We start from the raw sequence: 21,345 nt of genomic DNA on the forward strand, positions 1-21,345 counted from the left end.
TCTTTTAAATGTAACTCTTTCGAGTACAAACACGTTTCCATCTGTTCCCATTCAGATGAGGTTACATTGTTTCATAGTTTGCCATTGTGGGATTTGAAACCTTGATAATCTTTTAAATGAAAACCAAATCAACAAAACTGGGATAAATCAGGCACAGCCCCTAATTCAGGTCAGTTGTAAAACCAAGAACAAAGTTTAAAGGAAACTTACAAACTTTAAATCAAAATGTGATTAAAGGGGTCAACAAAACACCCCAGTCCCCGCGGTGCCCACCGAGCACGGAAGGCCTCGAGAGTGCCAGCAGACACCGCGTGCTCCTTCTCCAGGGACATCCGGCAGCGAACGTAGCCACGGAAGAGGGACAAACAATCGGGCGGGACTCCCCTGTCGAAAAATCCTGTTTGATAATTTGATATAACTCTTTCAAGTATAAACATGTTTCCATCTGTTCCTATTCAGATGAAGTTACATTGTTTCATAGTTTGCCATTGTGAGATTTGAACTCTTGATAATCTTTTAAATGAAAACCAAATCAACAAAATTGGGATAAAGCCATTGTGAGATTTGAACTCTTGATACTCTTTTTTTTTTGAGTAAACCTGTTTCCATCTGTTTCAGATGAAGTTACATTGTTTCCCATTGTGAGATTTGAACTCTTGATACTCTTTCGAGTACAAACCTGTTTCCATCTGTTTTAGATGAAGTCACATTGTTCCATAGTTTGCCATTGTGAGATTTGAACTCTTGATACTCTTTTGAGTAAACCTGTTTCCATCTGTTTCAGATGAAGTTACATTGTTTCATAGTTTTGCCATTGTGAGATTTGAACTCTTGATCTTGGGGTTACAAACCCAGTGCCATAACCACTTGGCTATTTAGGCCAAGCCTCAAAATATGAGTAGATTGACCATGTGATGGCATTACCCAGTTGCTGTGTAGCTCAGGTTACAATGTTAACTAGTAGTTTAGAATAGGGTCTAATTGGAGAAGCACACGTGTTAGTGCTCGTTACTTGTGTTAATAAACAGCATGTGCTTCATCTTACATTGATCTCTGCGTCTGCAGTATCTTGTTTACCAACTCACTCACCAGTAGATAGGTGTGCAACCGTATTTGCTGAGCAAAGCAATGTGACAGAAGGAACATAATAACTGGCGATGAGGCAAAACACAACCAGTTGACGGCACCAAAGAAAGCTGCAGAAATTAAACAGAAGTAAATCAGCCAGACTTTGCAAGGTGATTGTAAGTACAGCCTTCATCATAGTTGTCAAAGTTATCTCCACCCAGTATGCCACAGTTTGTGGCCGTATCGAACCAATTGATCAGACCACTGATGCCTGGTCACATTATACTGAGTGCCTTGATTTCTTCAGGGGAGGAAAAGAGGTGAGGGGCCCTCTTATCAATATGCGGCAGTAAAACATATGGCCTAATTCATAATCTAATGGCACCTAATGTCCCAGAGTCGAAGAGCTTTGATGAGTTGGTAAATCTTTTGAAAAGCTACTTTCAGCCGAAACTCTCAGTAACAACGTAGCGTTTTAAATTTAATTCAAGGTGTCACGCCCCTGGAGAGATAGTCACTTGCTATGTAGCAGCCGTAAAACAAGTGTCAGCACAGTAACTGCAGGACATTGATTAACGACATGTTAAGTGACCGATTAGTATGTGGGATTAATGAAGATGCCATTCATAAAAGGTTGTTGTCAGAAATGAATTTAGACATCAGCAAAGCACTGGAGTTGGCACTCGCAATTGAAAGCGCAGTCAGGGGTTCAGAAGCAATTAAGGAAGTGCAAAATTGTGCCGTTCTTCATGTCGGGAGGGAAGCACCAGTTAGAAATGGTGCGGAAGCGCGGGGCTCCGCGGAAAGGCGGGAAACAGCCACCATTAACAGACCAGCAAAAAGCAATGGTTTAAAAGAGAAAACCCACATTATTAATGGCAGAAATGGAACCAGAGAGCCTGCAAGCGAACAACAATTTAAAGAAATCAAAAAGCCATCGTAATGGGCGCGTTATGCTATATTGTAAAGACAGATTAAAACACAGGATTAAGCAGAAAGGTAGAAATCGTGAAGTTCACATAATAGAGGAACCGGAAGAAACAGAGTCAGATATTTACTCACTATACAACTTAAAAATGAGTAAAACAGAGCCAATCTACATGACAGAGGAAGGCAATGGGAAACCCCTCTGAATGGAAGTGGATACCGGGCCATCCACCGCAGTTATAGGGGAACATACGTTCAAATATCTGAATGAAGGAGACCACTCATTAAATCTAGAAAATTCAGATGAAGACATGCCAGTAAGAGGAATATGCAAGGTTCTTGTACTGTATGGAAATCAGTCTGTTAATTTACCCTGATAGTGGTAGCAAGGAAGGGTCCAGGTCTACTTGGTTGGAACTGGCTTAAGGAAATAAAGTTGGAGTGGACTGAGATTTTTCAACTCAGAATGAAAGAGCTGCAAGAATTGTTATGGAAATATGCCTCCATTCTCAGGGAAGAGCTTGGGAAGACTCAGGGGCTGCAAGCTAAAATCCACACGGATCCCCCAGATTCTTGATGGTGAGGCCAGTCCCCTATGCATTATGAAAAAAAGTTGATGTCGAATTAGACAGGCTGGAAAGGTTGGGAGTCTTACAACCTGTACAATTTTCTGAATGGGCAGCATCCGTAGTTCCAGTATTAAAGCCTGACCAGAGTGTGTGAATATGCAGGGACTACAAGTTGACCGTTAATAAAGTGGCCAGACTTGACAGGCATCCTATTCTGAAAATTGATGAATTGTACTCCAACCTGGCAGGGGGAATCGGATATATGAAACTCAACATGAACCATGCTTACCAGAAAGTCGAGTTAGAAAAGGTCTCTTGGGATTTTGTGACTATCAACACACATAAGGGGTTATACCAATATACCAGGGTACCCTTTGGAGTCTCATCAGCTTGTGCCATTTTCCAATGGACTATGGAAAATTTACTTCAAGGACTGCCCCATGTTGTGGTTTATCTCATAACAGGATTAACTGATGAGGAACACCAGGCTAACCTGGAAGAGGTATTGAAGCATTTCTCACAAGTTGGAGTACATTTGAAAAGAGAAGAATTGTATCTTCCAAGCAAAAGAAGTGGTTTACCTAGGTCATAGGGTTGACTCATAGGGCCTTCACCCAGAAGACAAGGTGAGAGCTTTCGTGGTGCGCCAGCACCGAGAAACGCTATAGAACTCAAGTCCTTCTTGGGGATGATTAACAATTATGGCCGTTTTCTCCCCAATTTATCAACAGTACTGGCTCCATTATACGGTTTACTCAAGAAAAACCACAAGTAAGCTTGGCAAGCTCCACAACAACAGGCTTTTACAGGAAAGTAGTTGCTACATTCATCGGCCCTGTTGGTACATTTCAACCCAAAGAGAGAATTCATTTTGACCTGTGATGCAGCCCCTTATGGAGTAGGAGCAGTACTCGCAGTACTCTCCCACCGGATAGCGGATGGCTCTGAATGGCCCAATGTTTACATCTCAAGAACACTCAGTGTTGCAAAACAAAAATACTCACAAATAGAGAAATAAGGCTTATCCATTGTATTTGATGTTAGGAACTTACACCAATACATTGATGGTTGCCACTTCACCATTGTATCCAATCACAAGCCACTACCTGGCTTGTTTGGGGGAGGTAAGGCAATACTCCCAATTGCCTCAGCTCGCATCCAAAGGTGGGCATTGATTCTAGCTGCTTACGAATATACTTTTATCCACCAGCTGGGAAGCCAGATTGCAAATGCCGACCCACTGAGCCGATTACCTCTAAAAGACAGCAATGTGAACATCCCAATACTTCAAGACCTTGTCTTGCTATTAAAATTTCTGGATTCATCACTAGTACATGCAAAAGAAATAAGAAAGTAGACAGACCATGATCCAGTTTTGTCTCACATAAGGGGACAAGTCTTGCAGGGATGGTCTAATGAGCCAAAGTCTGACAAATTTAAACCCTATTTTAATAGGAGATACGAGCTCAACTGCCAGGATGGCATCTTGCTGTGGGGAGCGAGAGTCATTGTGCCTCCGAGAGGAAGAGAGCAATTATTGACCGAATTGCATAGTGCTCACCCTAATATCCCTAGAATGAAAATGTTGGCGCACAGTTACTTATGGTGGCCAGTGATGGATACAGAAATCGAAAACTTAGTCAAGAACTGCATACAGTGCCAACATACAGAAATTGCCACCTTCTGCTCGATCGCATCCCTGGGAATGGCCAGGAAAGCCATGGGTCCACCTCCATGTTGACTACGTGGGGCCTCTTTTTTGGGCACAATGTTCCTCTTGATTATAGACGCACATTTGAAGTGGATGGATGTATATGAGGTGAGATCACCCACATCTGCCGCCACCATAGACAGATTGCGTCAGAGTTTTACGATACACGGGTTGCCAGAGATAATAGTATCTGATAATGGAACAGCATTCATCAACGGGGAATTCCAAAGATTTATAAGTCTCAATGGCATAACATATGTTAAGACCTCGCCATGCCACCCTGCATCCAGTGGTATGGCCAAGAGGACAGTCCAGACTTTCAAATCCAGAATGAAAAAACTGGATGGAGACTCTATTGCAACTAGCATATCATGTTTTCTACTCAGCTATAGGACTATGACACACACGACCACCGGTATTGCCCCTGCAGAGTTATTGATGAAGAGACGTCTCAGAACATGTTTGAGTCTCATAAGGCCGAATTGAGGGGGCAGGGTAGAGAGAAGTCAGGAGGCCCAGAGAAACGGTCACGGTTACCAGAGCCATGAAAGGAACTTCACTGTTGGAGACACAGTTTTTGCAAAGAACTTTGGAGATGGGCCCAAATACCTATCAGGTGAAGTTAATGCTGTGACAGGACTCCTTCCCTGTCATATATTGGTCAAAGGTCAGGTAATTAGGAGACAAGTAGATCACCTCAGGAAAAGGGAAACAGACCTATAAGAAAGGATGCGCCAAGAATTCCCATTGGAGTCTACACCACATGTGGAAGGAACTCCACTTGGTTTGGAAGTGACTGTAGGATTGGTGAGCCTGAGGGAGTCGAAGAAACAAACTTATAGGTTCCTATTGGAGAGTCTAGTGGACAGATGACTCCTGAGAGGAAGGCCTTAGATAAACCATCCAAAGTCATAGAACTACGATGTTCAACACATTTGAAGAAGCCTCCAGAGAGAATGAATTTGTAAATAGTTTATTTATGTAAATAGTTGATATATTATAAAGATTGTAAATTGTACTTTAGAGTAAAGCGGTAGGGATGTGATAATTTGAGGTGCAACGCACCTTTAAGAGAATGTGAGCAAAGTGACCACGTGATGGCATTATCAATTGCTGTGTGGCATGTGCTACAACGTTAACTAGTAGTTTAGAATAGGGTCTGGTTTGAGAAGCACGCATGTGTTAGTGCTCGTTACTTGTGTTAATAAACAGCATGTGCTTCATCTTACATTGGTCTCTGCATCTGCAGTATTTTGTTTACCAACTCACTCACCAGTAGATAGGCATGCAACCGTACTTGCTGAGCAAAGCGACCCGATAGAAGGAAATAACAGAAACAAGACGAAACTAACAAAAAAACCCACATAGAACAAGTTATGATCTGAATTATTGAATTCAATGTTAGACCCAGAAGGCAATGTGGTGCTGAGTCGAAAGATGAGGTGCTATTCCTCAAGCTTGCATTGAATTGCATTGGAATACTACAGCAGGCCAAGGATAAAGTCAGAGAGGGAGCAAGGTGGAAATTAAAGTGACAAGCAACTGGAACCGTGGGGTCACATTTGCAGACTAAAGTGTTCAGTCACCCAGTTTGCATTTAATGTCCTCAGTTTAGAGGAGGCCACGTCATGAAAAGCAAATACAATAGACTAAATTGAAAGAAGTACAACTAAATCACTGTTTCACCTGGGAGCCTGAATGATGACAGAAGGTGGTAAAAGCACAGGTATTGCTTCTCCTGTGCTTGTATGGAAAGGTGCTGTAGGAAATGGAGGGGCATTGGGGGTGACTGAGGATTGAACCAGGGCGTCGTGGAGGGAGCAGTCCCTCCAGAATACTGAAAGGAAGAGAGGGGAAGATGTGTTTGGTGGCATCACAGCAGAGATGGTAGAAATGACAGTAGGTGATCCATTCAATATATAGGCTGGTAGGGTGGAAAGTGAGGACAAGGGGGACCCTATCATGATCCTAGAAGAGAGGGGATGGAGTGAGAGGATGTGTGCTTGAAACAAAGGTGAAGGTGAGAGAAGGGTGGAAATTGGAAACAAAGTCAATGCAATTTTCTAGTTCATGGTGAGAAGCAATGCATGAAAGTGGTTAAACATCAATTTTTTTTAAAAAATCATAAAAATACATTCATTTTAAGGAATTACTTCAGTTCTAATTAGTTCTATATCATAAATAACCTCAAGATGTTCGAGAAGTTGACTTTGAGCCATTTTATCCTTGAGCTCCTTAGAAGTTTGTCTCTTTCGGAGCTGAATTTTCAATTTAGAGTTACCCTCACTACCACAGATACGAAACATTCAAGTGACTGTCGGGTGGGATTGCATTTAATAGTTCGTGAGTTAAACCTTCTTTAGAGGACACTAAGATACCAGACCTGCTGAGTTTTTTCCAAGTATTTTTGTTTTTGTCTTTCTTAGAGAACCTTCATTATGGAATTATTGGTGAGACCGGTTAACCGATCATCATTAATTAGTCCGACTCTAATCAGCCATCTGGATATAGCGACAGGTCCGGATTTACCCTGCTGTTAGTTAATAAGGTAATTGGGTTTGGAGGCACTCATTGTGCAATCTATTATTCCGACTACAAAGGAAATGTGATATAAAAGCCAGTCGCCACAATAGCTCGATATATGTTTTTGTCTATTTTAGTATAGTTAGAGTAATAGAGGAAGCAAACTTTGGGTTCCTGTTCTTGCTTCAAGGTGTGATATGATTCCTCTTCACGCAGCCTTGTTGCTACAGTTAGTAGCATGTTTAAATCCGAACAGATTCGCAAATGGTGAGTAATGTAACTATTATTTCCAGGCTATGGAATTAGTCTATGGAGGTTGTAGTTTAGAACTTAAAGCCTTTACTGTGTGGGAAGTAAGGGGAGGGAGCATAATTTATAACCCATGTGGAATAAAATATCGGATTATGTTCCAATGCCTTTAATCCAAAACGGACTAAAATATTGATTTCCACCACTCCCCCACCCCCGGCTTCTGTAAAACTCCTAATGCAAGTAATCACCTTTTTAGTTTGTCATCAGTTCCACCCCAAAAACACTAAAATTTAATAACCCACCTGCAGAACAAAACGAGCAGCTTTTAGGAAGGGCTTTTCGCAGTTAATCAAAATCCTTGTTTAGAACATGCCATTTCGGCTCACCCAACTTCTTCCATTCAACCGAAAGCTGGTAGTAGCTAACACTTAACTTTTAACTATGCACTTTTGTTAGTCTTACTTTTGATCAAGTTCAGTGTTATTCCAACTTTCAAGTTTGTATTGCTGCAGTCAGTAGTTGCCAGGGAATAAGTCAATTGACTCGATTTCTGAATTGGCTTTAAAATCATAAGATGTAGGAGCACAAGAAGGCCATTTGGCCCATCAAGTCTGCTCCACCATTCAATGAGATCATGGCTGATCTGATGATCCTCCACTCGACTTTCCTGCCTTTTTCCCCTTGACTCTTTTTTTTTCTCTTACTGATTTAAAAACCTGTCTATCTTGGCCTTGTGTGTACTTAATAACCTGCCTCTACAGCCCTCTGCGGTAAAGAATTCCACAGATTCACTATCCTGAGAAGAAATTCCTCCTTAGCTCCTTATCTCTATTTTAACTGGGTGCCTGTGCCCTTGGCCTGGCCATTGTGGCAATGGCAAAACCTTTACTTCACAAATAAGCACTTTATTGCTTCCTAGTAAACATTAATGTTCAATAGTCTTCTTCACGTATCAGAAGAATGAAATCATACTTGCCATATTGCTGGTGTAGCACTAAACTGTGCAAATTATAGGTTGTAAATTTGTTTAAGTGGGCAATAATTAAGGAGCTGCTATTGGTGTTGCCTCCTGCAATTGAAACAAGTCAACCTCTAACCAGTGGCAGTGTCAAGATAGAAGGTTTTGGGTTCAAACTCCCCCCTTGTGATCTCTCAATCTAGGTTGGCACTATTGATGAAGTGCCATAATGTCTTTTGGATGTGATGCTGAATCTCTGATTTCATACTGTTGGCTGAGAGGGCAGTGGTGCTCTGTCCAGCTCAGCACCTATCTCTGAGCCAATGCCACCTAAAACAGATTATCTGATCATTATCCTATTAATGTTGGTTGGAATTTGCTGTGTGTAAATTCATTATTTTACTGAGGATCCTTTGTGCCACACTCTCTTGTCTCCCCTAGAATTCAGCTCTTGTGAAATAACTCCAGATATTAAAGCTGCTCATAAGGACTTGACAAATATGTAACCTTTGGAGCAAAGGGATATCTATTTAATATACATAATAGATTCAGATTTCATTGAAAAAGAAATGGCCTAACCAACAAGAGTTAAGTTAGCTTCCTAACTAGCTGTTTATAGTTCAAGATCTTTTTGCTTCTTTTTGAAGACTTAAAAGCTTCCTGTGATGCACCATGGTTTCGGTGCAAAAATGGACGCTGTGTGCCGTCACTGTGGAAATGTGATGGCGATGATGACTGTACTGATGGTAGTGATGAAGATGACTGTGGTAAGTAACTGACTTGTGTGCCAGAATGGATCTTTGCATTTGGGGCCTGAGTTCCAGTGGGGGGAGGGGGAGGGAGAGGTGCAACAGACAAAATTGGCTCATAGAAATGGAGATTATAACTCCACCTCTACAACCATTAGGACTTTTGTAGTCTTATTCAATCTGAGTAAATAGGCAGGAGGTAACAAGCAAATCTTGCATCCATGACTTAAAACACATTAACATCTCATGAAACCTAAACAATTGGTAGTAGAATTGGGAGAGGTCAGTAAGTTGTCCAGTTGCCTTGAGAAATGCATCAGATGAGTGGGGAAGAGTGGTTTTTGGAAATCAACAATCAGATGTTTGCTAGTATATACTTCAATCTCCAGTCATTACAGTAATTTGGGCAATTTCTATCTAAAGAGAACACTACAATATATATTCTGGCAAGCCACATGAATGCATGTAGTATGATTAGTCTGCAGCACATTGGCTTTTTGTATAGAGAAGTCTTTCTAGAGGATGGTATTCCATATTTATGCAGGGAAATTAAGCAATCTTGTACCTTTTTAATACTACCATACCTATGGTACTGACCATTGTATGCATGATGGTGACAGTGAAACAAAGTACATAACACTTGCATGTGGTAAACTGTGCTAGTCATGCATGACATAAAATTCATCTAACACTGTTTACTAAGTTACCACAGACCAATTACTAATTCTTTAAGGCTCTGTAAAAACCTATAATTGGCCATAAATCATACAGCCCAGAAAGAGGCCAGTTGGCCCCATGTCTGTGCCAGCTCTTGGAGCTATTCAATCAATCCCATTCCCAGCTCTTTCCCCACAGTCCTGCAATGTTTTTCCTTTTTAGAAGTACTTATTTCATTCTGTTTTAATATTAATTCTGCTTCCTCAAACACTTTTTTTGTCATTACTTAAAATGTAAGGCTATAATCCACCTGACAGTGGAAACCATTCCTCCTCCTCCTATTTTTAAACCCCTCGATGTTTTACCCCATGAGTTTCCTATTCCCTCCATTGCTCTACAGAGCATAATCTTTGCTTTGTGCATCTCTCTGGAGCACTTAACTAAAATAGTGAAACATTAAGTAGAACCAAAAAGGGATGCCATAAAATGCATATTAGATCTACTGTGCATGTATGTACAAAACATAAGATTGAGCTGCAGATGAGGGGGTGGGGTGCAATGGGGTGGTGGTGATAATATAGACCTAGCTGAAAAGGCAGGACTGGATAATATTCCTGGATATAAGTGCTTCAGGAAAAAGGTGGCAATATTATCCTTTAATTATTGCTACTGTGCTGGAGAGAATGTTCTTGATCCCTCTAGGAGACTTTTTGATTTTTTTGGGGGGGGAAATAACTAGCAGTACCACTACACTGCTGGGTGTTTTCTATAGCCCATCAACTAGTGGGAAAGGTGTATGAAAACTTTCAAGGAAATTAAGGGTACAACAACTAGAGTTTTTTTTTTTTTGGAGGGGGGTGGGGGGGTGAGTTTGGTCTAACATGGACCGAGATTGTTGTAGTGTAAAAAGGCAAGACAGGAAGACTTTTTGGAAGTGTAATTGGGAGAGGTTTCTGGCCCCCAAAAAAGAAGCATTGCTGGTTCTAGGAATGAAGTGAGTCAAGTGTTGTTAGGGGACCATTGGAGGATGGGTCAAGTTTAGGTTACCTATGGTAAAGGACGCATGGGTCTCTTTGAGGAGGAAGATTATACTGCCAAAATAAGTGAAAGAAAAATAGTTGATAGACTAGATGTGGTAACAATTGATAAGGGGTATTAGAAAGGCTGGTTGTACTTACATTTTGTCACCAGGACTGCATTAATGCATCTGAGGACATTGAGGGAAGCCAGGGTGGAAATTTTAGAGACACTGACCAAAATCGTCCCTGCATTCCAGGAGGATTAGGTTGTACCAGAGGACTGGAGAATTGCAAGTGTTACACCCTGATCCAAAATGGCAAGGATAACCCAGCAGCTACAGACAACTCAATTTAACCTTGTTTCTAAAAGCCATCAACTATCCAACATGACATAACAGTCACTTGAACAAATGTAAGGAAAGCCAACATAGGTTTGTTAAAATCATGTTTAATTAGATTTGAATTTTGGGGCAATTTTTGTGTACAGGGACTTCCAAATGTGTGATAGTGTACCATATGACCAGCTTGTCAAAGCCTATGAAATAAAAGGGATAGAAGCAGCATGGATTTGAAGCTGGTGAGTGGTGAAGTGTTTTTTCAGATTAGAAGCAGGTGTACATAGTGAGGATTCCCTGAGGTGTGCACTAGGACCACTGCTTGTTGTCATAACCTAGATTTGGGTGTGCAGAGCATAATTTCAATTTGTGGGTGATGCAAAACTTGAAGTGTAGTGATAGGCTGGCAGAATGGGTGGACACATGGCAGAATTTCTTGCAGGGATATGCAAAAGTAATACCTTTCTCATTCAAAGAGGCAACAAAAACTAAATATAATTCTAAAAGGACCTAAGTATACAAACTGCTTAAGGTGAGGGGGTACATTAAGAAGCTGCATGTAATGCTAGGCTTTAGCAATAAAGCATATGAATACAAAAGTAAGGAGATTATGGTGAGTTTTCTATAAGACTAGTAAATCCTCAGTATTCAATTCACCACACTATAGGAAGGATCTGAAGGTATCAGGGTGCACAGAAGATTGAGTAAGTTCTGGGGATGAGGGACCCTGGATGGATTGGAGAAGATGTTCTCTCCTTGAAGAGAAAGTTGAGGAGATTTGATACAGGGTTCTGAACAGATGGGGAGAAACTGCTGCTGTTGACCAGAAGGGTCAAGTGTCAGAGGATATGGATTTGAGGTGAGGTGACTGGCAAAAGAACCAATGATGACATGAGGAAACCTCTTTGCAGCGGGTGGTTAGAATTGCTACCTGAGTGCCTTGTTGGGGGGAGGTGCATTCAATTTTGGTTTTCAAAAGGAAATTGGATAATCAGATTTGTAGGGTTATGGGGGAATAGTTGCTCTTTCAGAATTGCATGGAGATGAATGGCCTCAGCTATAACCATTGATTTAAATTGACTGAAGACTTTCATCTCCAGTAACAGTCTAAATTACTCCAGATGTAATTTTTATGGAAAAACTGTCACTTCAAATTCTGGAACCTTGGCACAATTGAAGCTGGGCAATATAAAATTTGAACAGTGGAAATCTCTCCAATGAGCTTAGTAAAAGGAGAATATCCTTTAGTATTCTGTACATCTTGTGGACCAGATCAGCTATTGACTATTTGCCCTCATGGTGCAGGGTTAGTATTTCTAAGAATTGCTTGAAATAGGTGAGGAGCTGTATGTAATAGTTATTCTTTCCCCAGGTAAGATCACCTGTGGAACTTCAGAATTTGTTTGCCATAGTGGACATTGTGTGCCAAATAAATGGCAGTGTGATGGCACATCTGATTGTGAGGATGGATCAGATGAAAGTCCAGATATCTGTTGTAAGTATTGATTAGGGAGAAATTGATGAATCTTGATCCTGTTCATTCCTTTAATCACCATTTATCTTGCCTATGCTGAGAGTTGCATTTTGGAATGATTCTTGATTCTTCATCTAATAGGTATAGACCATATTGTTGCTTTGTATCTGCTCCATTATTCAATAACATCATAGCTGATCTACTTCAATTCCATGCCTACTTCTTTCTTCATAGTGGAGCTAAAACTAGCTACCTATACATCCATTTGAGTTTAATGCAGTAGCACGACAGCTTGATATATTTTTGACCAGTTGCTTCATTAGCATAACCTTTTATGTATTTTCACATTGTATGTTGCTGCCCATGCTTAGTGCACATCTGTTTTTGAGACTTCATGTGCAGCTACAGGTTTTGTTGCTTTGTGTAAGTAAACTAATGACTATAACTACATCAATCTTAGGTGCTTATGCAGTGGGAAATTAATATCCAGAAAAACATTTAAAGTATATTCAAAAAATATTATCATATACAATGGTATTATATAAATTTGTCTAATATTGAGTCAGCAAGGATACAGAAGAACTGTAGTGGGTGGTCTCATGACAACTTTTATTTTACTTGCAGTAATTAAACCAATCCAAGTTGTGTTGGGGCTTCCTGGAAGTTGGTGTGTAATCTCTAATTCACATTCATGAACATTTTAAAGCTCATTAGGAAGGATAGTTTTGCATATGTATACTTACCACTAAATTCTGCCTCTAAACTTCCTTAACTAATGTTAAATATCTCTTGTTCAGATGCAAGAATATGTCACTTAGATGAAATAAGCTGTGGTCCTGGGTCTCTTCAGTGTATTCCTGCTTCTTGGAAATGTGATGGAGGAGCAGACTGTGACAATGGTAGTGATGAAGAGAACTGTGGTAGGTTAATTCTATCTGGAACCAACTTTTGGCTAACACTTGAAGACAAGATCATAATTGGAGGAACAAAACTTTGAATTAATATGGTGTAAACAACAGTGTAATCTGACAGTAGGAATTGGCTGTTGTAAAATTATTTGCACAAGTTTATACTTATGCTCCAGCATTGAGCTCTTTTTAGTTTTGTCTAAAAGAACACTAGATCCAACATTAAATATTTTTGATACCTGATTTTTTAAAAAAACTTTTCTTTCAATAAAGAGCACTTGACAAAAGGTACTTTCATAAATCCAGCCAATTATGTCCATACCTTGACAATGATGTTCATTTTGTAAACTTTTCTTGGGTTCCTTTCCAGCATAAGTTGAGTTCAATTTCCTTAAATTTGTCACTTTCTAAAAGCAAACCATATCAAAGGTCCCAGTACACAGAAGTTTAACTGCTCTGGAGTAATTTATTTTTATTCTGCTAATGTCACCTAGTATCAAATTTGTCACTTTCATTAGGCTGAATTCCATTTTTTTTCTCTCCTCAATAACCATACCTAGACCAATATATACCTAGACCAATATATTGTATCTCTTCATGATGTGGGAATTGCTGGCCAGGCCAGCATTTGTTGCCCATTCATAATTGCCCCAAATTGAGTGCCTGCTAGCCCATTTCAGGGCAGTTAAGAGTCTACTCACCATTGAGGTCTGAAGTCACAAGTAGGTCAGACAAGTAAGGATTGCAGATTTCCTTCCCTAAAGGATATTGGGAACCAGAATGTTATTTAAAAACCCAATAATAGCCTTAGTAATGATGACCATGAAACAAGCTTTATATTTCAAATTTATTAACGGAATTCAAATTCCACCAGCTACTGTAGTGGGATTTGAACCCATGTTCCCAGAGCATTAACTGGGACTCTGGGTTACTAGTCCAGCATTACTACTACCACCCCCTCAATATTGCTTCATTCAAAGCCTGTCTTTATGCTTGTGTTCATTTGATGTTTTCTTTGAACTAGTTATGGTTTGCTTTGGATTTTTCTTTCATGGGATGTGGGCATCACAGGTTAAGCCAACATTTATTGCCCATCCTTAATTGGCCTAAAGTGGTGTTTAGTTGCCATTGCCATCTGTGGTGGAGATATCTTTTTTAAGAGGGAAAATCCATAGAATTAAAGAATGTAAGAAATTGTCTGACTTTTATAGTGAATGTCAGAGCTGTATCCCAGAGCAGTCAAATTGAAAGGAGTAGGCCATGACTTTGGAATGTTGGAAGAGGTGAGTGAATGCAGAATAAAGAGGTTGTTTTTAACATCTAGTTTCCCTTGATGGAGAGTTATTCCACCTCTCATTCTCTGCTGTAGGTATAACTTCTCAGTATAGAACAAGTGTTCACTTCCACTTGTACGTCAATAGATTGATATATTGAGTAACACTCAATGTACTATATCAGAGTACATGGTTTGTGCATTCAAACCTTGGGTCTAATCCATTTTTTAACCTGCTCTAAAATTGGTATCTCTTTTTCAGGCACTTTGATTTGCAGTATACTTGAGTTTACTTGCTCCAATGGCAGATGTATTTCCAAAACATTTATCTGCAATGGTGAAGATGACTGTGGTGATGGAAGTGACGAAAAAGGTTGTGCTCAATCTATTTGTCACACTCATGAGTTCCAATGCAACAGTTCAGAATGTATCCCCTTGAATTGGGTGTGTGATGACAACATTGACTGTGCTGACCAATCTGATGAATCTCCAGAACACTGTGGGCATACGCTTCCTCCTGTGACCTGTTCTCCCAGTGAGTTCCTATGTAATTCTGGCAAATGCATCAATCATCGCTGGTACTGCGATGGAGATAATGATTGCAAAGATGGAAGTGATGAAGTTAACTGCCGTAAGTAGTCTATATTTTAAACTTGTAGTAGGCTAAATTTCTTCAAATTTTCTAAATTGACTAATCCTCCTAGGAGAGAACAAGTGAACTGTCCAATAGTCCATCTAGCTTTCTGGGCAGACATTTAAATGACCAGTCTAATAAGACTGAGGATATGTATTTTTTTTTTTTTCCCTGCTCAAGTTCTTCATAGCCAATGAGTTCTTTTTGAAATAGCCAGTTATTGAAGTCACAACTTGCTGTGAAATAAATGTTGACTTGAGACAACACTGAACTCTCCTGGTCTTTAAACAATGCAGTGGGACCTTTTGAAACATTCTTTAATACGATTTCAAATATAGATATCCTCAAGTGTCTGCCTTGATTCTAGTCCACCTCCTGGAATAGGGTTTGAATGCATAGCCTTCCCAGGCATCAGTAAGCCTAACTGTGGAATGCTTTGCATTAATGCTTGTAGAGAAAATCTTGTTACACCTCATCTTCTCATCCTGCAACAGGCTAGAAGGTTATCTTCCACCTTTATCCCATCCAGTGAGGTTTCCAAAGGGTTTACATTCCTGGAGAGTGAAAGAATTTCATTTTCTCAAATTGGCATTTACTATTATACATGTAGTTCTTGGTTTAATTGTCACTTTCATCTACATATGATCCCAATCTAACATTGTTTAATGCAAACAAGATGCCTTTTGAAACTTGCAACAGGTGGACTTATATACAACTCTGCGAAAGTCCAAATTTTACAACTTAGTATAGATGTTTCTGTCCCACATTTTATAAAAAGGTGAAAAGGTACCCACTTGGGTCATGCTAAGATTATACAATCTGCTTAAACAGAGTATATTCTAGTGGATTGTTTGTGTTTCATGCTACATTTAAATTTTGTAGGTAAATGTTATGGCTGCTTTATACTATTTCTAATGGATTGAAAACTTGAATTGACTTTAGCTCCTCAAGCATGTAGACCAGATCACTTCCAATGTGGTGATGGTAATTGCATTCCTAGGAGCAAGATATGTGATGAATTTGCAGACTGTTCTGATGCTAGTGATGAAGCCAATTGCAAGAAAGGTAGGTGCATAATTGCAAGTGCAGTTAAATTTTGAACTGCTTTTGAAGTTGCTCATTCTAAACAGCTTTCTTTTAACTTTAGAATGCACAAGTCCAACTGACTTCGAATGCCGAAGTGGTGAATGCATAGCTATAACTCAAGTGTGTAACCATAAATGGGATTGTAGAGATTGGAGTGATGAACCCTTCAAATGTGGTAAGTAGTCTTTGTAAGGCTTGAACTTGGGTTTCTGTAGAGCCCAATATACCAATGGTCTTCTGCTTTCTAAATTTGTCATACTATGTTACACTTTTTATTCCCAACTACTCATGGATCTAAGTATGACCATTTATCCCTCCCCTGATGTTCAACACTTATTTCCTGGTTGAGTCAACTGGAGTTCTCCTCTGCATGGAGAATTACTCCAAGTTTATCCTGTCTATACAGAATCAGACATTGCAGGACAAACTGACTTATCCAACTTGAGTTTCTTCTGCATTAAAGATTGAGTGATCAGATTGAATAATTGCCAAGTAAACTCATCCAAAGTAGAATAATGGAGCATATTATGCAAAGATTCTACAATAGCAGTAGAATCTGACTTTTCTAAGCAATGGGAGCAAAGAGTAATGAAAAGACATCAACCTGAAACATTGGCCTGATTTGTCCTTGCCAGGTATGGTTTTCAGGGGGCACAATAGGACAGGTGTCCAGCCCACCCACCCATGAGCTCACCTCCATAACACAATAGGTGGGCAGGCTGCCTTCCCACCATTATATAAGTAAATAATTAGGGGTCAACTGAGCTTGTTAGCAAGGCAATTTCTACACTGGCCACAACATAATGCTGTTGGCATGGGCAGGCTGTTAATAAAGATGGGAAGGGGGTACCCTCTGGGCATCAGGGAAGCCCTCGAGATCATACTCCCTACCCAACTGCTCAAACACCCAAGCTGGCCAAACCCTACTTGGATCACTCCAGGATCTGTTGGGCTGCCTTCTTGGGAATGGTTGCAGACACACTCAGTTCTTAGCACTGCTAGCTAATCTGGCTAGTAGTCCCAAGGGTGAAACTTCATGCCCAGTGAGGGGTTAAGTCCCACTGAGCAGCTTAATCCACCTACAGCATATTATGGCTGCAGGGCAGGCTAAGAAGGAGCAAGTCTTTCTCCTTCCCTTGCTCTCCCCATCAGCCCTGCTAGCATGCAATTCATTATCTGTATCTCCAGATGCTGCCTGACCCGTGTTTCCAACCTTTAGCAATCTTATTGCTGTACTGCATGTTTTAATGAAGTTAGCAAAGTCTCCTCCATCTGGAGTTATTTGGCTCCCTTTCAGGAAACATTTCACACCACTACCTCCCTCTTCTGGATCACTTGGCAATCTCAAGTCAGGAAAATAAGCCTCTGCTCCAAATAAACATTGTTTAAATGGGGGAGGAAGTGTTTTGGAATCTAAGGGGCCATAAAGCTCAGGAAATAAGAATATTTCAGAAGCTTATGGCAGTTGCTCCTGGCATGCTCTAATTGTAGTTTGACTTTTATTCATTCATGGGACAGGGTTGCCCATTGCAAGGCAGCTATTTGGGTAACGATACCCAGCATGACAAGAAGGGACTGCACAAACACTAAAAAGCAGAAAATAAGGATAAAGGGGAAGAAGGGTAATGAGCCTCAATTAATGGCTCTCAAATGCATGTGTTTGGAACAAGAGAATTAATGGCACAAATAGAGGTTAACAGGTATGATCTTGTAAGCATGTCCTTATGGCTATAAGATCAAAGCTGGGAATTAAAATATTCAGGGGTATGTTCCTTTTTGAAAGGACAGGCAGGAAGGATGTGGGGTAGCTTTGTTAGTACCAAATGGAATAAGTACAATAGCAAGAAATAATCTTGGATTGGAAAATGTAGAATTCACACAGGTGGAGGTAAGAAATAACCAGGAGAACACACTGGGTGGGAGTAATCTTTTGGTCCCCAATGGCTATACTATAGGACAGAATAAATCAGGAGATAGAGGACATTTTTTAAAAAAGGCAATATATTAATCCTGGGTGGTTTTAATCTTCTTGTAGATTGGGGAAAATCTAATTGGCAGAGGTAGCCACAAGCAAGAATTCAGGGTATTTGGGACAGTTTCTTGTAACAATGTTGTGGATCCAACCAGGGATCAAGCAATTTTGGATCTGGCAATATGTAATGATGCAGGTATAATAAATGATTTGAGTAAAGATCCCCTTAGGCAATACTGACCAATAACCATAGTAGAATTTATCATTCCGTTTGAGTGAGAAACTTGGGTCAGAAGCAACTGTGCTAAACCTTAAGGGCAAATTAAAGGAATGAGACTTGGCTGGAGTGGAAAGGAGTTTAGCAGAAAAAGTAGTTGACAGACAATGGTAGACACTTAAAAATATTTTGACTCTACAAAGGTAGTTCCCAGTGAGGAAGAAGGATGCTAGGAAGGGGATAAACCAATCGTAGTTAAAGGAAGTTGGGGAGTGTATCAAATTGAAAGATAAAACATACTATGTGGCAAAGATTAGTGGTAAGCTAGAGGATTTGGAAAAGTTTTAATCAGTAAAGATTACCAAAAAATAGGGGAAAATAAGCTTTTTGAGGGTAAACTAGCAAATAATATATAAAAATTGAAAGGAAGCTTCCTTAAATATAAAAGGAAGAGAGGCCAAAGTGAACATAGGCCCCTTAGACTGAAGCTGGGGAATAATGGGGAACCTGGAAAGGCAGAGCAGTTGAATAAATTGCATCAGTTTCACAGTAGATACTATATAATAGCATTTGCAAAAATACTAAAATTGGCATTGGGTGGTGGGGGGGTGGGTGGGGGGGTGGTTGGGGGGAGAGGTGGTGTGTAGCAGGAGGAAATAAATGCTATTTCCACTAAAGGAAAATGTACTAGGGAAACTAATGGGACTAAAGACTGATACATCCTTTGGATGTGATGGGTTGCATTCTAGGATGTTGAAGTAGCTGCAGAGATAGTGGATGCACTAGTAGTAATCTTCCAAGAATCCTTAGATTTGGGAAAAGTCCCAGAGAATTAGAAAACTGCCAATGTAACACCCTTATCCAAAAAAAGGAGGGAGGCAAATAACAGCTTACTATAGACTAGTTAGCTTAGCAACCATCATTGGGAAAATGTTAGTTAATTATAAAGGACTAATAGAGCACCTAGAAATGTGTAATATAATCAAGCGGAATCCACATGGCTTCATAAGACACAAGAGCAGAAATTAGGCCATTTGGCCCATCAGGTCTGCTCCACCATTCAATCACGGCTGATAAGTTTCTCAACCCCATTCTCGCACATTCTCCCCGTAACCTTTGATCCCCTTACCAATCAAGAACCTATCTATCTCAGTCTTAAATACACTCAATAACCCGGCCTCCACGGCATTCTGTGGCAATGAATTCCATAGATTCACCACTCTCTGGCTAAAGAAGTTTCTCCTCATCTCTGTTCTAAAAGGTCTTCCCTTTATTCTACTCTGAGGCTGTGCCCTTGGGTCCTAGTCTCTCCTAATAGAAACAACTTCCCCACATCCACTCTATCCAGGCCTTTCAGTATTCTGGAAGTTTCAATCAGATCTCCTCTCTCCTCCTCCTCCTCCTCCCCCCCCCCCCCCACCATCCTTCTAAACTCCATTGAGTATAGACCCAAAGTCCTCAAACGTTCCTCACATGTTAAGCCTTTCATTCCTGGGATCATTCTCGTGAACCTTCTCTGGACCCTCTCCAGGGCCAGCACATCCTTCCTGAGATATGGGGCCCAGAATTGCTCAATATTCTAAATGTGGTCTGACCAGAGCCTTATAAAGCCTCAGCAGCACATCCCTGCTTTTATATTCTAGTCCTCTCAAAATAAATGCCAACATTGCATTTGCCTTCCTAACTACTGACTCAACCTGCAAGTTAACCTTAAGAAAATCCTGGACTAGGACTCCCAAGTCCCTTTGCACTCCAGATTTCTGAATTCTCTCCCCATTTAGAAAATAGTCGATGCCTCTATTCTTCCTACCAAAATGCATGACCTCACACTTCTCCACGCTGTATTCCATCTGCCACTTCTTTGCCCATTCTCCTAACCTGTCCAATTCCTTCTGCAGCCTCCCTGCCTCCAATACTACCTGTCCCTCCACCTATCTTTGTATCATCTGCAAACTTAGCCAGGATGCCCTCAGTTCCTTCATCTAGATCATTAATGTATAAAGTGAAAATTTGTCCCAACACTGACCCCTGTGGAACTCCACTAGTTACCGGCTGCCATCCTGAGAAGGACCCCCTTATCCCCACTCTCTGCCTCCTGCCAGACAGCCAATCTTCTATCCATGCTAGTACCTTGCCTCTAACACCATGGGCTCTTATCTTTACTGAGCAGCCTCCTGTGCGGCACCTTGTCAAAAGGCCTTCTGGAAGTCCAAGTAGATAACATCCATTGGCTCTCCTTTGTCTAACCTGCTCATTACCTCAAAGAATTCTAAGATTTGTCAGGCATGACCTCCCCTTGATGAAACCATGCTGACTTGGCCCTATTTTACCATGCACTTCCGAGTATTCTGAAATATCATCCTTAATAATGGACTCTCAAATCTTATCGACGACCGGTCGGACTAATCGGCCTGTAATTTCCCATCTTTTACCTCACTCTCTTCTTAAACAAGGGGGTTACATTAGCAATTTTCCAGTCCTCTGGGGACCCTCCCTGACTCCAGTGCTTTCTGAAAGATCACCACTAAAGCCTCCACTATCTCTTTAGTTATCTCCTTCAGAACTTGGGTGTAATCCATCTGGTCCAGGTGATTTATCCACCTTTTAGACCTTTCAGTTTTCCTAGCACCTTCTCCTTGGTAATGGCCACCATAATCACCTCTGCTCCCTGACTCTCTTGAACTTTGGGGATGTTACTTGTGTCTTCCACTGTGAAGACTGACATAAAGTACCTATTCAGTTCCTCTGCCATTTCTTTATTCCCCACTACTACTTTTCTCCAATGTCATTTTCCAGTGGCCCAATGTCACCTTTTGCCTCTTACCCTTTTTATATATCTTATAAAAGAAGATTGCAAGAGTTTTTTATTACTGGCTAGCTTACCCTAATATTTAATTTTCTCCCTTATTTCTTTTTTAGTTGTCCTCTGTTGGTCTTTGTAGGCTTCCCAATCCCTTGGTTTCCCACTGCTCTTCACCCCCATTGTATGCTTTCTCTTTAGCTTTTATGCTGC

General features: G+C 40.6%; 1 protein-coding gene across 1 annotated transcript in view; it reads left to right on the forward strand.

The window, feature by feature from the left end:
* Positions 1 to 2,201: 2,201 nt before the first annotated feature.
* The window catches only part of LOC121276743 (prolow-density lipoprotein receptor-related protein 1-like), a 55,929-nt gene continuing 36,785 nt past the window's right edge, over positions 2,202 to 21,345 (forward strand). Inside the window, exons 1-8 of the mRNA XM_041185290.1 lie at positions 2,202 to 2,312; positions 4,140 to 4,374; positions 8,656 to 8,775; positions 12,141 to 12,263; positions 13,040 to 13,162; positions 14,686 to 15,054; positions 16,000 to 16,122; positions 16,205 to 16,318. Of these exons, the coding sequence (XP_041041224.1) occupies positions 2,202 to 2,312; positions 4,140 to 4,374; positions 8,656 to 8,775; positions 12,141 to 12,263; positions 13,040 to 13,162; positions 14,686 to 15,054; positions 16,000 to 16,122; positions 16,205 to 16,318 (1,318 nt within the window). The remainder of the gene's footprint in view (positions 2,313 to 4,139; positions 4,375 to 8,655; positions 8,776 to 12,140; positions 12,264 to 13,039; positions 13,163 to 14,685; positions 15,055 to 15,999; positions 16,123 to 16,204; positions 16,319 to 21,345) is intronic.

Source organism: Carcharodon carcharias, chromosome 4 (genome assembly GCF_017639515.1).
Source record: "Carcharodon carcharias isolate sCarCar2 chromosome 4, sCarCar2.pri, whole genome shotgun sequence".
Taxonomy (NCBI): Eukaryota; Metazoa; Chordata; class Chondrichthyes; order Lamniformes; family Lamnidae; genus Carcharodon; species Carcharodon carcharias.